The sequence below is a fragment of the Puma concolor genome, chromosome C1 (genome assembly GCF_028749965.1).
Source record: "Puma concolor isolate L17-30 chromosome C1, mPumCon1.1.hap2, whole genome shotgun sequence".
NCBI classification, from domain to species: Eukaryota; Metazoa; Chordata; class Mammalia; order Carnivora; family Felidae; genus Puma; species Puma concolor.
The window spans coordinates 211,722,038-211,739,611 of record NC_141674.1 but is presented as its reverse complement, the minus strand read 5'-3'; the positions used below and the strand labels follow the sequence as shown (position 1 = coordinate 211,739,611).

The 17,574-nt window shown below is 41.9% G+C and overlaps 1 protein-coding gene across 2 annotated transcripts in view; it reads right to left on the bottom strand.

Annotated features, from left to right (window-relative positions):
• The window catches only part of COL4A3 (collagen type IV alpha 3 chain), a 136,570-nt gene that overhangs the window by 48,207 nt on the left and 70,789 nt on the right, over positions 1-17,574 (bottom strand). The window contains exons 4-19 of one of the 2 annotated variants that reach the window (XM_086719792.1): positions 17,352-17,396; positions 16,727-16,771; positions 14,883-14,945; positions 14,154-14,207; positions 13,334-13,360; positions 12,498-12,572; positions 10,283-10,345; positions 10,116-10,151; positions 9,264-9,305; positions 8,962-9,039; positions 6,956-7,021; positions 5,980-6,039; positions 4,517-4,561; positions 4,186-4,239; positions 3,265-3,306; positions 1,072-1,156 (exon numbers count right to left, since the gene is read on the bottom strand). In XM_086719792.1, the coding sequence (XP_086575918.1) occupies positions 1,072-1,156; positions 3,265-3,306; positions 4,186-4,239; positions 4,517-4,561; positions 5,980-6,039; positions 6,956-7,021; positions 8,962-9,039; positions 9,264-9,305; positions 10,116-10,151; positions 10,283-10,345; positions 12,498-12,572; positions 13,334-13,360; positions 14,154-14,207; positions 14,883-14,945; positions 16,727-16,771; positions 17,352-17,396 (880 nt within the window). The remainder of the gene's footprint in view (positions 1-1,071; positions 1,157-3,264; positions 3,307-4,185; positions 4,240-4,516; positions 4,562-5,979; positions 6,040-6,955; positions 7,022-8,961; positions 9,040-9,263; positions 9,306-10,115; positions 10,152-10,282; positions 10,346-12,497; positions 12,573-13,333; positions 13,361-14,153; positions 14,208-14,882; positions 14,946-16,726; positions 16,772-17,351; positions 17,397-17,574) is intronic. The other variant, XM_086719793.1, reaches the window with a different exon arrangement.

The window sequence follows — 17,574 nt, the reverse complement described above, 5'->3', positions numbered from 1 at the left end:
TACTCCCACAGAGAGAGATAAAGGAAAACTTCACTGATTGAGACAAACCGCAGAGAAGGAACTAGTCTTAGATGCCTAACATTCAAAAGTGAATCATGCCACCTCTGCACCTTCAAACAATTCCGCAGAGGTCTACGAGGAGCCTGCTGTGTATGTGACACTTGGTTGGAACGGTTCAGGTGCTAGAAGATGATGTTCCATCTCCAATGACATCGCACGGGGTTCTCATTCTTGGACACGTGGAAGGGATTTGTAGTGACCATATATCAGATTAAAAAAAATCTGTGTCTGTAGCTATACTTCTCTGTCCGTTTATTTAAGAATGCTAGGTATTTTTACTCTTTTGAGTGAAATTCTCCTTTGAAATCTTATGTGTATGTATCAATAATTTGCCTCAGATCAGTGGTTCTCGATCCCAGCTACACACTAGAATAATCTGGAGAGCTTTTGCAATCTACCAGTGCTCAGCCTTCCCCCTCTCCCCGCCCTCACCTCCACACAGTTGCATCAGAATCACAGGGATGGGACTTGGCATGTTTTTAAAAGTTCCCAGGGATTCTGATGTGTAACCAGAGAGGAGAGCTCTTGGCCTAGACCTTTCCAATGTATCTACCCAAAGGGACAGAATCTAATAAATGTGACTCTGCTTCATGGTGCCAGGAGTTGGGAAACCCCAGGTTTCAGTCCCTTCTTGTCACTATTATATGGATTTGGTCAAATTACGGTTTTTCAGGGTCTCCATTTTTTCTTTTGTATCCCACTAAGATTGCTGATTCTTTACGTTCCCTCCTCCTGCTCTCTGGCCATTATTAGTGTTTTCTTGTCCGACTTGAACTTCATGCTTGCACACACAAAGAATTTAACTACCTTCTGTGGTATAGCACCTATGGAATATTCATATAAAAGTATGAAAATTAGGAGGCCACGAAAATTGGGAGACCTCTCTTCCCCCTCCCCCCTCCTTCCCCTGCTCCCTGCAAATTCTAGGTCTATAAGCATATGTTACATGTTGCCTGGAGAGAAACACAGGGAAATAGGCAGCGAACGCTTTAGGAAGAAATTTATCCTCACCCTGTGGGCCACGAGCTCCTTTGGGGCCTGGTGGGCCTGGAATTCCTACATCCCCCTTTTCCTGGTATGCATCGTAATATTCTGTCTTAAAGGAAAAAGGAACAAATAAAGAGAAAAGATAGCTATTTATGGAGAGCTCACCAAATGCCATATTCCAATGTCTTTTACTTTGGCCCAAATGATATTTTCCTTATCTTCCTGAATTCATAGGTTTATGTGTTAGCAGAAATATGGTAGTCATATGTACATAATGGATACATGTAAAGATAAAAGTTGATGTTTCTGGTATCATGGTATCATATACTTCATGGGCTTTCAACTAGAAATACATTTTATGATGTGACCCAGCTCACATACTCATAGTTATAAATATACATACATACATATCTAGATATGTGTGAATATGTATGTAGAAATTGAAGTTTCACAAACAGTGACTTACCATTTTGACATTTGATCAATGCTGATTTTTCAGTATATTCTATCTCACCTAATTTTTTTTTAATGTTTATTTATTTTTGAGAGAGAGAGAGAGAGAGAGAGGAGGAGCAGACAGAGAGGGAGACACAGAATCAGGAGTAGGCTCCAGGCTCTTGGGCTGACAGCACAGAGCCCGATGCGGGGCTCAAACCCACAAATCGAACCGCAGGATCATGACCTGAGCTGAAGTCGGACGCTCAACTGACTGAGCCACCCAGGTGGCCCTATTCTATTTCACTTTTTAAAAACACTTGTCCTCATGGGCTAACTTTATTTCAGAGTCTGTTGGGACCCACACATCAAAAAATCCTCTGATTGTTTCTTTAAATTTCAGGATACCAATGACTTGCAATAATTGAGGACTCTTGTTTCTGACATGCTCAGTGGACCTACTGTTGGTCTTTAACCATCTACTTCGTAAGCAGAATTTCCAAGGACGATAATAGAAACTGGAATTAAAACACATACACACAGCAAACTGGGAATGCTAATTCCTCTCCAGCGCAACTGGCAAGGAGATTTCATTTAGAACTTGGTACATTTATCTTAAATGAAAGAAGAGGGGAAAAGAAAAGGTTTGTTTTTTGTTTTGTTTTCCTGTATGCTGCGCGGGGCCCATGACTTTGCTGGCTTGTTTAAAAGAGAGGTAACAAGAGTATTGTGGTTAAACACTATGTACACAGTCACAAAAAATAACTCACAATAATAACAGTAATGATAATATAATAATCTCCATCAAAATCCGTAATGGCATATGTGCACCTGCCAAGGGTTGGCTAAGTGCTTTCACCCTAAGGCCCAATTATTCTTCCCAGCAACTCCATAAAAGTATTTTGGGGCTATTTGCATCTGAGTCACTTATTTGTTGTGTGAAGGTGAGAATTTCCAGGACCTTCCTCCGGTTACTTTACTTAAATTACTTAGTTAAATTTACTTAGTTAAATTACTTAGGCTAAGGGGTCTGAGAACGGTGTTAGGAATGGGACCCCCCTCCCCCCCACCCCCTGACTCTCCCCCTACCACCGTCCTTTCTGAATGGCAGTTCCACTCAGCGCATCGAACGTGAGAACCACTGTCCTTTAAGGCAGGAGACCAAGGGATACCGGAAGTCAGAGCCCAGATCTCTTTTACTCATCTCCTTAAGCGACAGGGTCACAAAATAGAGAATGTCCTCTATCTCTGCAGTCAGGAGCTGACAGACATCAGTGCAATCCACATCCACACTGCAGAGAGGAGACAGCCTGCTGAGACGGAGCTTGGGCTTGGGGTCAGTGGCTTCTGCTGGCCCTGGTTGGGCTCGTGCTGCCCAGAAGTGCAGGATGTCATATACCCATGCCCAGACGGAGTGGGTGGAGCTCGCTCCCTCTGCCCTGGGTACCCCAGCTGACCTCCACGGCACCCCTCCTGCTCTGCTCAAGGCCACAGGTCACCTGGGGCCATGTGTGATTGAACAAAGGTTTTCTTCTTTCCCACCGCCGAGGGTGGGCATTGCTAGTGCCTTCCAGAGACCACACAGGACCAAATAGAAATATTTATCCATTGTCAAATGGACAAAAAATGACAACAGCTATTTTCTCCCTTGGTTTGATAAAAAAGTAAATACTATCATCTCTATCTTAACAGTTAATGAGAGACGCCGATTCAAAATTTCCTTGATGCTTTGGAGGACTTGATCACCCATGACAACCGGACATTGTCTTTAGTTACACTTACTGGACCACGGAATCCTGGAGGGCCAATGTCCCCTTTCCACCCCTGTGTTGAAAGACAGTTACAAATTGTGAGTACATTAATCCAAAATATCTATACATTTGGTATACTGAAAAAGCAAAATGCACAGCTAAGTAATAAACTGACTTTGGGTTATTTCCCTGGAGGGCCACATCTGGGGCAAGAATCCTGTCAACAAGGTCCTGAGAAGCAGCTGTGGTTCTAGTGATTTCCAGATTCCCTCCGTGCCAGTACCTTCAGAGGGTGTTTCTATGCATTACACATTCCCACGTTCTCGCCCAGATCTCAGGCACGGCAAAACCAGGCTGTGAGTTATATGCAGTTCCCACTGTCCCAACTCACCTGTAACCCACCCCCTTCCTTACCTACTCAAGAGGGCATTTTCAGAATTGGACAGGAAGTGATATTATTTATTATAGGGTACATCTTGAATCTGCACATATCCTTACACATAACAATTATTTGAAAATGTCTGTAACATGTTGTCGGCAACGCATGAAACGGACTACAGCGCACAATTCATTAATCGTGACCTTTCAGCATGTCATGACCCAAGCTGAGACTCACGGGGTTCAGCCTACACTTGCCCTCCGATGACCTGAAACCCTCGCCTGCAGGACTTCTCCAGCTCCTTCCTCATGAGGAAACTAAATCTCACTGGTCACTGTGTCAGCCAGCTTCTGCCACACAGAGCGAGTTTTATATCTTTCCCACAAAACTGCCCTTCAGGTGTCCATGCAAACTTCACATCCCTCACTTCCTCTTAACAAATATAACTAAGGTATTTTAATGAACACTGGTCGCAATTCCTTGTACCTATTTCCAGGGCATGGTGGGGAAAGGGCGGGCAAAAGCCAACCAGTTAAAAGAGCCTGGAGAAGAGGATGTTAGAGAGGGCATTACCTTAATGCCGTCTTCCCCTGGTAACCCAGGGAAGCCCCTGTTGCCTTTGGCTCCCTGTGGAAAAGGGCAGAGAGAATGGGTCAGAAGGCCCACGGGTCAATTTCTTCTGTGGGAAGCAAGAGCAGTTGGAACTCCTTTTTGCAAAGAAAAATTAGGATGGCTCAGATGGTCTCTCTTCACAGTGAGGGTGTTGCACTCTGATTCTCAAATGTAGGTTTAAAAGGCCACATGCTTTTTCTAGATTAGTAACTACTGATGACTCCCCAGAGTGCTTCTTCACCGAATGGAACTGACATTTCAATAACATCGATGGGCCAAATCAGGTCTTTACCTCAGTGCCAGGGAAACCAGGGGTTCCATCTTTTCCAGGTTTTCCCTAAAACAAAAACACATCATTTAATAAATATGGAAAACCTAAATGATACGATCGTCTCCTCTCGACCTCGGGCAAGAGAGCCTGACTGAGACTCCCCACCCATTTGTTAGAAGAAAAAAAAAAAAACACTACTAATCATGGAACACGTATGACCTTCTCTTGGTGGGAAAGGCAGAGCCAGTCAGAAGGGGAAATCAGGGGTGGTCAGTGGAAGGAAGATTGGAAATTAAGAGCTAAGCTTCAGTGAGATCTAATACTATCCACCCAAGCTTGGAAGAAAACTTGAAAAAGCAGAGGAGTGGACAAAAAAGCTTAGAAAGACAGAGGTGTTCACAAACTATTCGAAATGTTGGCCATTCCCCGAACTGCAGATATGCCTGTATTTGAACATACTTATAAAAATAGGGTGCAGTGTTCTAAACAGACGGGGCTTTTGGATGACCTATTATGAAGTCTACTCTCCATGACAGAATAAAAACCATACTATTTTTTCTTAGAAAAATATACACTTTTCTCAATGTAAAATTTTTAGAATTTAAACACAATATATGTGGTTAAATATTTCTAAAAATAGAGCTGGCCGGGTGAGTGGACCCTGGCGACTTCAGTGTCCCCACTACCCATGTCACAGCATGTCCCATTTTCTTTGGGGAGCGGCCGTTCCCTCACTCTGTGTGATTCTGATGGGGTTCTCAGTCACAATAACCCTGACCCCGCTGGTCTGGCCAACCCTGGAAACTTCTTCCTGGCCACAGTTCGCTTTCCAGAGTGAGGCATAGAACCAAGTTGGGTCAATTAGAGAGATTCTCTGGGGTTTTATTAATGGCCACAGGGAAACACACCATCTCCTTGGATGCCATTAATCTGAACTTCTCACCTTTTCTCTCTATTGCCACCTACAAGGAAGAAGGTCATTGTCAAAGGAGAGCATGAGGCCAATCAATGCACACAGAGGGGGAGAAATGGTATGGAGGGCCCCGCCCCCCGCCATATTGTTTCAGGCTCTGAAGTCCTTGAAGGCTGTTTCAGCCTTAAACTTCTCAGCTACTTGAACAAATAAGTCTCATTTCTTAAATTTTTTAAAATATTTACTTATTTTTGAGAGAAAGAGACAGAGCATGATGAGCAGGAGAGAGGCGGAGAGAGAGGAAGACACAGATAGGAAGCAGGCTCCAGGCTTCAAGCTGTCAGCCTAGAGCTGGACCCAGGGCTCAAACTCACAAACTACAAAATCATGACCTGAGCCAGAGTCAGACGCTTAACCGACTAAACCACCCAGGCACTCCATATTTCCTAAATCTTTAAAAAACTTATAAAAATCTAAGCTAGTTTGAGATGGGTATCTTACACTTGCTTCCTAAATAGTCCTGAGTATTTACTAATACAGGCTGCACATGACACTGAATTTCCCAATTTACCTGCGGGCCAGGTTCTCCAGGAGCACCTTTTTCAGCTCCATAAGATTCCCCAGGTGGTCCCTGTATTAATGAGAGTTATATCAAATTGTACATATTATTGATTTTTTTTTTTACTTATCTTGATTGCCATTAACTTTTTCCTTCTGATTATTCTGTTATATTTTAAAAATGTTAAAATCATGGTTCATCTAAGAGGGAAATCTTATTTATAAGTATTCGTTTAAAAATAAATGCTAAAATACAAGATGCTATATGGAAAGAGCCCAAATGCCCATCAACTGATGAATGGATAAAGAAGCTGTGGCATATATAGGCACAATGGAATACTACTTGGCAATGACAAAAGAATGAAATCTTGCCATTTGCAACAACATGGCTGTAACTGGAGGGTACTATGCTAAGTAAAATAAGTCAGTCAAAGACAGATATCATGTTTTCACTCATATGTGGAATTTGAGAAACTTAACAGAAGACCACGGGGGAAGGGAAGGGAAAAAAAATAGTTACAGAGAGAGAGGCAAACCATAAGAGACTCTTAAATACAGAGACCCAACTGAGGGTTGATGTGGGTGGGAGGGCAGGGGGTGGGGAAAATGGGTGATGGGCATTGAGGAGGGCACTAGTTGGGATGAGCACTGGGTGTTGTATGTAAGTGATGTATCACGGGAATCTACCCCTGAAGCAAAGAGCACACTGTATGTTAGCTAACTTGACAATAAATTATATAATAATAATAAAAAAAAAACCAGATGTTGAAGATGAATCGTAAGATGGGTGACATTGGGCACATATACCACAGCGTAGGGATTTCAGCTAGAAGTAGGTGTAAAATAATTCTAGTATACTCATGACCTCTGCAGTAAAATACTATCATGCTTTAGTAAATATTAACATGTAAAAGTAGATCGTATATCAAAATAGGCACTAAGGCTCTACTTTATGTTTCAAGGTAACAGCATGAGTGTAAATGACCTACTGAGGGTCCAGGAGGTCCGGATTTGCCCATGGCTCCCTTGTCCCCTTTCTCTCCCTTGAGGTCCTGCTACAAAAACAATTTCAGGTCATTACACACAGATCAAATAAGATTTTACTGCTTTTACAGATTTCTCTATCCGTTCAATGTACTGGATTTACAAAGTACTTATGTACCTCTTGTTAACACGACACATTATTGTTTTTCACATTTCAAATGTTATACTTGTGAACCCGTTGAAACTAAACACAGACTTTTTTTTTCTTTTTTTTAAGGAAAGTTATCTTTTGGATCAAACTGTGTTCAACCAATTTAATTCCTGCATCAGTTTTCAATAAGCACATTCAAATCATTTTTAATGTATCTTATTTTCATTTTAATATACAGAAATTATTTTCATTGGGATCATTTTCTGAGTATATGTTATGATGAGAATTTGATTTCCATTAATCAGGTTTGTTTGCCCCCTAATTGCATTTTATTGATTGTATTTTTCCTCTTGTGAATCATCTCTTGGGGCATCAGTTTTTTTGTTTTTTTTCAAACTTGATTTTTTCCCCCTTGATCAAATCTTCCAGATCTAGAATTTTGTCAAAATAAGACTTTTTTTTCCTGTCAATTTCTAGCCAATACAATTTTAGACTTTATTAGTTTTATTTTTGTCAATTACCTCTTAAAAGTGGTTATTTTCCTCAGGTAAATTTTTCTCCAATCTTCAATGAGAGTTATTATTTTGATTATACCAAATTTTGCCGTGTTTTGCTTTAACTCTTTTCAGTTTTTGTTTTGATAATTTCTATCACTAAAAATGATTTTATTTTTAGTTTATTTTTGAGGTGATGAAAGTGTTCTAAAATTGCAGGTGGTAATACTTGTAAACCACATGAATGCACTGAAAGCCACTGAATTGTACATTAGAGAGCAAATTTCATGGTATGTAAATTATATTTCAATAATGTTGTTAAAATTAATTATAGCTAAAACCCATGAATTTTATTCTTTAAAATGGATGTGTGAATTATGATATGTGAATTATATTTCAATCAAGCTATTATTGAAAATAATCACAAGTCTTAAAAAGGATGATTTGTGTTTATTTCTTCCACAAGAAAATTGTTAGTTAACCCCTCACTTCCCTCCCCCCATCCCAGGCATTCCAGGATCAACCTAGTGTCTAGGTTTGGGGTATTATATTGTGATTCACTTTTTCTGAGCATTCAATTCAGTTCTATACCCTGGTCTTTCCAGCTACCCCATGGTAGGAACAAAATGCAAATGTTAATGTCAAAAAACAGGGTCACAGTGTCCTGGGAGAGAAATTAGGGCCAAATGGCCCCTGGGGTTATAATGGCAGATAAAAATGTCTCAGTTGGTTACAATACCAGTCCACCCATATCTTAAAAAATTTTTTTTTTCAACGTTTATTTATTTTTGGGACAGAGAGAGACAGAGCATGAACGGGGGAGGGGCAGAGAGAGAGGGAGACACAGAATCGGAAACAGGCTCCAGGCTCTGAGCCATCAGCCCAGAGCCCGACGCGGGGCTCGAACTCACAGACCGCGAGATCGTGACCTGGCTGAAGTCGGACGCTTAACCGACTGCGCCACCCAGGCGCCCCTTAGGGTCTAGTCCACCCATATCTTTAGGTCATTACTATCCAGTTGGATCAGAGCCATATAACCATTTTGTTATCATTTATTCAAACATACTCACTGAATCCCCATCTGAGTTGGGAACAGTGAGAAGGGATGGGGATAAGAGGTGAGCAAAGTTAGATCCAGGCTCCACCTTCTAGAATCTTGGAAGCTGCTTGCCTCTGATCTTGCCTCACATCCCTGTCTCATTGCTTTCTGGTTCTCCAGTAAAAGATGGGGATAAAATATAATCCAGAGGTTCAGGCAGGGCTGAACTGGGCTTAGACGGAACTTATAAAAGAGGTAAAAAAGATCGCAAGGACCTCCCCCCAGAAGTGAGAAGACACAACCCTAGTAATAAAGTGGAAGAGTTACCGTTCTGTTATCTGGGCCGGTTAGCGTCACAATAACCGTTCCTGGTGGTCCAGGGGGTCCTGTCAATCCTTTCACACCCTAAACACAAATACACTCAGGAATGCAAAGCTGAACAACATCACCTTTGCTTTTTTGAAAGACAGATGCTCCTTCCCTGTTGGTTCTTCGGTGAGAAGATAGAGCCAATGATAGAGCAAACACACACGTTTATTTCAGGGTCACTCAGTGACTGAGATGTATAGGTTGGTTGCTCTGAGACTTACAATGTCTTGCCCACAAATAAACCCCAGTATTTGAATTACCCGCTCTCCTTTTTGTCCTATCACATTATCGCCCATGTGACCCTGTAAGAAAAGACAAAACAAAATTATTTAAAAAAAAAATGACTATGAATGGTCTAGACCCACTGAAGTGCCAATGTTTGTAACTGACCATTTACATTTTAATTATAATGTTAGTATTATAAAAATTATTTTAGCTATTTCTTGGAGGAGAGAGGCACTATGTTCCTTTCAAAAGTAGAGATCGTGGAATGCAGAAAGCTTACGGGATATACTTAATAGGGCAAATGAAGGCATTATGTGGCATGGGGAAAGGAAACCAGCTCAGAGGACATTTATCTGGCTGAGCCACTAGCTGGTTACCTAACTTACTGATGCCCTAGTTTTCTCATCTTAAAAAGAAGCAGCAAGGGTAGCTGAACTTCGGGATCCTGAAATTCCTAGAGAGGCGAAGAATGCAATTCCATCTTCAGTAGTAATTTAGTGACATGAGAGAAGAGAAAGACATGCAGGGCCCTTCATGTACTGGCTTAAGATCGGGTTGGTTTGGGGAACAGTCCACTGCAAAAGTTTATAGGATAAAGTATTGGGTGATCAGTAGGATTATCAGAAATGGGAAACCTACGGACTTGCCCTTTCCTGATACGGAGCTCCTTATAACTGAATTATCAGGGATCAAGTTACTAAGTGCAGGGAGAAGTGAGTGAGGGGTGCAGAGCTGTCTGCCCCATTCCTTTCCATGGATTATTCCAGGGAATAATCCTGTGGCTTCCAGAGAGGGTCTGGGCAGTGACCACATGTCCAATCAGGCCAGGTTTGGCTTTTAGCTTGCTTAGGGGTTCTGGCTGTTGTGACACATGAACTATAATCTACCTTAGGTCCCGGAGGTCCCATGGTTCCTGGAAAGCCCTAGAAAAATCCAGAAGAAGTGAAAATTACAGCAGGAAATGTGTACCAAGCCGAAAACTCTGTGTAAAGCTTTTAGCTATAATGAATTTATTAGTTTACAGTGTCTATAGCTGTGATGGCTTCATACTCACAAAGAGCCCTGGAGGGCCAGGTGGACCAACGGGTCCAGGAAAACCTGGAAGGCCTGGTAAGCCCTGTAAATTAAGAGAAGAGGAGGGTAAGTTTAAGTTTACTTCTTACCTAAGAACGATGTCCATTAATTAAATCTATTAACATATTTTAATGAAAGTTGAGGAGCATGATGGCTCTCGTTTATGGCTGCAGTTAATTACAAAAAAAAGGGGGGGGGGTGGGGAAAGGAAAAAAAAAAGGTGCCTAAAAGCGCGTTGCCATGTAGGACAGGTTGCCAGGGATACCTGGATGGTAACATTTCCAGGAGCATGACCAGAGCCGTTGCTTTACTTTAGAAGGGTTTTTAAATCTTTGAAATTTTGCTTTTGTCTGTGTGTCTGTCTCTCTGTCTGCCTGTCTCTCAGCCAGGCATACTCCTCCCATAGGGCTTTCCACCTGCCCTCCTTCTGTCTAGAATCCTCTTCCCCCAGACATCTAGAGGACCGACTTCCTTTCCCTTTTCTTATTTTCACTCAAATGTCATCCTTTCCCAGCCCGCCCAATGTAAAGCCACAACCCTCCTTCCAACCTGGACACTCCTTTATCCCCTGGCCCTGCAGTCTTTCCCTCCTTGGCATTTTTTACTATCTAACCAACACTTATTAACTTACTTTTTTTTTTTCTATTTTCCCCTACTAGAATGTAAGCTCCATGATGGCAAGAATTTTATTTGGGGGGGGGGGGGAGGTGCTGATTTGTGCACTGTGGTATCTCTACAGCCTAGAATAGCTCCTGGCATACAACTGGCATGTAATTCATGTTTCTTGTATACATGAATGTCCCACTGTTAGATCTTCATCAGTAGCACCCTGTAGTACCTAGCCGACACTCAATGCACACTTAAAGGACACATCAACGTCCCAGATGGCTGCGATCTCTTCTTACTGGATCCCTTTCCTTCAGCATCAAGCCCCTTAAATGTTTCTTAAACAAGAACAATCAAGAGGCATCATGTTCTGTATCTTTCCTCAAAGGTCGGTAAAGCCTCCTAAGCATGTCATTCTGCCATTTTGTGGCTCACCATTGGTTGGCAGGGGTCACCATCCGGGAGCTCAACAACCTAAACTCAAACTCTTGGACTCACTTAGACACATTTCCAGAAATTTCCACATACACTTCTGAACTAAGTTAAAATATTTCTGGTTTTAACCCGGAAGTTAGTACCTGTGCCTGAGGTCTACCAAAAAATCCTTTTGGATCACAAAGTAAAGCATACACAGTCCCCCACATGGCTGTGTCTCTTTGTATGCATCTGGGATCACACTCAGATCTACATACATATGGATCAGAAAGTAAACCGCTCTACAGGAAAAAGGCACATTTAAATAAGACCCACTTACTCCTGCAAATTTGGTGATAGGGCTATTACTTAACATTACAGTTTTAAATGATATTCAACGTATGATACAAACCTATGCTTGATTTCAACAAATACAGAGTAAGCGGAACATAACTATTCCTTGAACATTCCTTCTTAGGTGTAGAAAAGCCTGGGTAATTGAGATTTAAGAAGAGATTAAAAGACTTATTATGAACAAAATCATCCCTTTATGTTAGTTTCATGGAGTTTCTCATAAAGTGAATATTCTAGAGTGAAATGAAGCCGATATGTAAACAGAAGACATGTGAATGTCTCCTGCAAATGTTCTTGCAGTTGTCAGAGGTGGGGGTGGAGCATAGGTGGAATGTACAAGTGTCCAGTTATAAATAAATGAGTCTTGGGGATGTAAGGTACAGCATAGTGACTATAGTCAATAACATCATATTCCAGATTTGAAAGCTGCTAAGAGAGTAAAGTTCTCATCATAAGAAAAAAAATATTTGTCACGGTGGTGATGGATGTTAACTAGACTTATTGTGGGGATCATTTCACAATATGTACAAATCTCTGATCACCACCCTCTACACCTGAAACGAATATGTCATATGTCAATAGTATCTCCATGAAAAAAGAAAACAAAACAAAAAAGAAAATGGAAAACAAACAATAAAAATGTTCCTAAGAGGGGGAGGAAAAGATCTAGGGGAAGAGAGAGAGAGGAGGGGCAGAGACAAAGACAGAGATGCGGAGACACAGAGAAGGGAGAAAGAGGGAGAGATGGACAGACAGAGACAGAGAAAGAGAGCCAGAAACAGAGAAATGAGAATGAGAAGACCATCCCTGAAGTGCTATACCTGTAATCCTGGGGCTCCTGGCAACCCGGGGTCACCTCTTCCATCAAGTTCTATACCTTCTGCAGCAGGAGCTCCCTTGAAAATAAAGAACTTCATCAACTGTAACCAATGTTATATTTGCAAAGCTCCTTTAAATTGCTTATTCAAACTTCTACTGCTTCAAGGATGAAAGTGCTTTTCAGGGCATACACGTAGAGAAAAGATTTAAGATTACTCAGTTTGGAAGAGATCTAAGATTTTCATATATCCTAAGATAGACAATTTCCTGGGCAAGCAAGAAAGACATAAGAATGACAGAGCATTTCTCAAGATTCCAGAATTAGTGGCAGCTCCTGATCTGGAAGTCGGGACCCTGAGCCTGACGTCAGTTCTTTCCTCCTAGACTCTATTTCCTTCAAGGATTTTCCAAAACTTGTATTTCTTAAGAGGTATTTACAGAAAGAGCTAAAAGAAGTTGTCCGATAGGAACAAATATCACGGTCCAATTATTAACTGATTTCTGAATTAATTATGAAACCTGATTTGGAATCACTTATATCTCATCATTTAATGGAACCCCTTTCAGATGTACCATTAGAGATTTCCTTTCTTTCTTCTTCTTCTTTTTTTTATCTGTTTATTTTGAGAGACAGAGAAAGCAAGAGCAGGGGAGGGGCAGAGAAAGAGGGAGAATCTCAAGCAGCCTCCATGCTGTCAGCGCAGAGCCCATGCGGGGCTCCAACTCACAAACCGTCTTGAGATCAAGACCTGAACGGAAGTCAAGTTGGACATTTAACTCACTGAGCCATGCAGACGCCTCGGAGATTTTCAATACTAATATGCCACACATGACTTACCTTTTCTCCTTTCAAGCCAACAGCACCCTAAGAAAAGGAAACCAAATACACAGAATCACTGCTTTGTCCTCACTGGTATTCAACCCCTCTCTCGCTGTATACTTCCCACTGGCTTTTAAATATGTTCAACTTTCTTTCATTTAAAGAAACAAAACCTCCCCTTAATCTCCCCCTGCCAGTACTGCCCGTATCTCTTCGTCATGTCATCTGCAACCTTCCCATTCTGTTCAGATCCCATTCACTCCTCGTCCCACACCTGCCTCATGCCCCATCCATGCTCAAAGTATCCTTTGCTAAGTCCTGCAATGATGGTGATGTTGTTAAAGTCAATGACAAGTTGTCAGATCTTCGTGGACTTCTCGGCAGCATTGGGCAGCTGTCTGCCACTCCCCTCTACGGAAATACATCTTTCCTAGGCTCCCATCATCTACTCCTTCTGGTTTTCTTTCTACCACCAGGGGCCCCTCCTCTTTACGGGCTTATTCTCCTTGACCCGGACATCCCTTGCTCGAGCTTTCTAAGTCATGTCCAAGGCTCTTTTCTCCTTATTCTTGCTCCTTGAGTCACCACCATCCAGGGCCTCTCTGAGCAGATCTAGCTGCCTATCAGTCATCTCCGCTTAGATGTCTCAAATGCAAAATGAAGCCTCAAAGTGCAAACCTGAACTCAACGCATTTATTCATTCATTCGCCCATTAGTTGAATGTCTCTTCTCAGCTGCTCTAGACTTTCCCACAGTCTTGACGGATTTCAGCATACGGCCATTCTGGAGTAAATGGCTTGTGTTTACACTTTATACAGAGTTAGAAATGGACACCTACCGGGATCCCCGGGTAGCCTGGTATCCCTGGAAGGCCTGGAAACCCTTGCTCACCCTGGAAGACATACAAAGCTTGTCATTCTTTCTTAGTTGTTCTAGAACAGCCTATTGAGATCTTTTCCCTGTTTCTGTCTTCCAACCCTGCAGTGGTAAATCTAGACAAAGTAACCCAAATTCCTTATGGCTGCTGGGTCATGAGGCTGAAGGCCAGAAAACCATTATCTTAATTGAAAACAGGATTAGAATCTACTATTTCTCAAATTGTGCATAAATGGCAAAAGTCTAATTGTGCCAAGAACTTTTTAATTGCTGTTTCCTTGAAACTTTACTAATTAGTTCTTTCATGGCCACCATTCTGGGAAAAGGAGAGTGCGGTCAGGAAACAAAGAGGATGAGTGAACACTGCAAAGTTCAGTCGTTCCTTGCCAAAGACCAATTTTGCATTCCACGCTTTTAGTTTCTGATTTGCATACACTCACAACCTCAGGCGAAAGTAACCAGGTGAGGTCCCCCCATCCTTCTGTGGGAGAACATGACAGAACGTCCCCAAAAGACAATCAGAAATCAAACCAGAGGAGGAAAGAAAACCGTTACGTTTCTGTATGCACACTATTGGTTTTGGCTAAAAGGATCTTTCAAGGAAAGCCTGTGCCGTCTCATTCCTCCTTCACCTTGATTGACTCATTTGGCAGAATGTTTCCCGACCAGCTCCTGTGTGAGGAGCACATACCTTAGAACCATTGCACCCTGGTACACCAGCAGGTCCATATGGTCCAGGATGGCCCGGGGTGCCCTGGAAACACAGCAAGTCTCAGAAAGGAGACATGAGCACCAGACCCCGGGAACAAGCGACAAGAGTGAGGAACCCAAGGTAAGGAAAAAGATGGGCTAATTTAGAGAGTTATTTAAATACAAATGGCTATTAATAGTTAAGTAGTATATACAGTTATTTTAGATCACTTAAATAAAAATCATAGCAAATAAAATGGGCTAACAAAACCAAAAATTACCAAGTGAGATACAGATATTTTAGATATAACAAGAGACCTTTCTATACAAAATAAAGTCCCTTAACGTGCTGTTTTAAGCCGGAAGAAAAGAAAGGAAAAAGAAGAGGGATATGTGCATGAAGTAACTATTATTTTACTATTCTACACTATTCAACAGAGATAATCTTATTCCATCTATTCTATTCTACTCTATTCTGATCTATTCTATTCTATTCTATTCTGATCTATCCTATCCTATCCTATCCTATCCTATCCTATCCTATCCTATCCTATCCTATCCTATCCTATCCTATCCTATCCTATCCTGTTGTATTCCACTCTATTCCACACTACACTCCATTCCATTTTATTCCATCTATCCTATCCTATCCTATCTCATCTATTCTAGTCCATTCTATCCCATCCCATCCCATCCCATCCCATCCCATCCCATCCCATCCCATCCCATCCCATCCCATCCCATCCTATCCCATCCCATTCCATTCTATCTCATCTCATTCCATCCCATCCCATCCCATTCTATCTCATCCCATCCCATTCTATCTCATCCCATCCCATCCCATTCTATCCTATCCCATCCCATCCCATCCCATCTCATCCCATCCCATCCCATCCCATTCTGTCTCATTCCTTCCCATCCCATCCCATTCTATCTCATCCCATCCCATTCTATCTCATCCCATCCCATCCCATTCTGTCCCATTCCATCCCATCCCACTCATTCCATCCCATCCCATCCCATCCCATTCTGTCTCATTCCTTCCCATCCCATCCCATTCCATTCTATCTCATCCCATCCCATCCCATTCTGTCCCATTCCATCCCATCCCATCCCATCCCGTCCCATCCCATCCCATCCCATCCCATCTCATTCCATTCTATCCCATCCCATCCTATTCCGGCATCCCATCCCATCCCATTCTATCTCATCCCATCCCATTCTATCTCATCCCATCCCATCCCATTCTATCCTATCCCATCCCATCCCATCCCATCCCATTCTGTCTCATTCCTTCCCATCCCATCCCATTCTATCTCATCCCATCCCATCCCATTCTGTCCCATTCCATCCCATCCCATCCCATCCCACTCATTCCATCCCATCCCATCCCATCCCATTCTGTCTCATTCCTTCCCATCCCATCCCATCCCATTCTATCTCATCCCATCCCATCCCATTCTGTCCCATTCCATCCCATCCCATCCCATCCCACTCATTCCATTCTATCCCATCCCATCCTATTCCACTGCATCCCATCCCATTCCATTCTAACCCATCCCATACCATCCCAACTCACTCCACGCTATACCATCTCATACTGTCAAGCCCCATCCTGTCTTGTTCCACTTTGTACCATTCTATTCTGCTTCGATTTCAGGAAATACAGTTTGGCTTGTATGTCCTACAAATTCACACTCTAATATATTATGTGATTCTACTGTGACATTTTCATCATGTAGCATATGTCTCAGTACCCATTTCCATGCACTATTGCTTTAACCTCTTTATTAAAATGCGCTTTCTTTTTATTTTTTAACTTTACATATTTTCCCCATTACTTACTGGAAGTCCAGGAGGACCTGAGAATCCTGGCAATCCAGTTATTCCCTAAAGCCATAGAAAAGGGGAAGGTGGCAAGAAAAACACTTTTAAAACGTTCAACCTGAAAACAGAAACTTATTTGCATTCTAATAACCCCATCCTGCAACTGTAATCAGGAATGGCTAAAATCTATCTGAAAAACAAACAAAAAAGTTTTGACAAACTTTTCTAAATCTTACATTTATAAAACTTTTTAAAAGAGATGATTAAGATCTTTTTTTGCCTTTTTGGATAGATTTTTAAGGCATAACTTGCATACAGTAGAGTGCCCTAAGCTTCTGCAAACAGCTTGAGGAACGTTTACAGATGTCTGCACTACATATTGTTATTACCGCCACCCCATCCAGATAGTGAACATCCCTACCCCCTCCAGCCGGTTCTCTCACACCTTTCCCAGTCCATCAGTACCCACCCCCAACATAGTGACCACTATTTTCTGCCACTCCAGATCACTTTTACCTGTTCTTGACCTTCAACTATAGAGTGTAGCATACAGAATGTACTCCTTTGTGACATCTGTATAACTTTTACAGTGCAGAGTTCTTATTTTTTATAAAGAAGAAGATGGACCGGTTGGACTACTAACCCTTCCACCTTTGGGACCGGTGAGTCCTGGAAGTCCTGGTGAGCCCTAGATCCAACATAAAAAAAAAACAAAAACAAACCCAAAAGGCAAACACTGGAAATCATGTGGCACTAAGAAACCCATAAATTAAAAGTCGCCGTTTTATTCATACACCAGCCTGTTTTGCTCTTGTGATTATTTCAGTGTCAACACAGTAAATTGCTTGTTTGTTTAATTGGAGCTA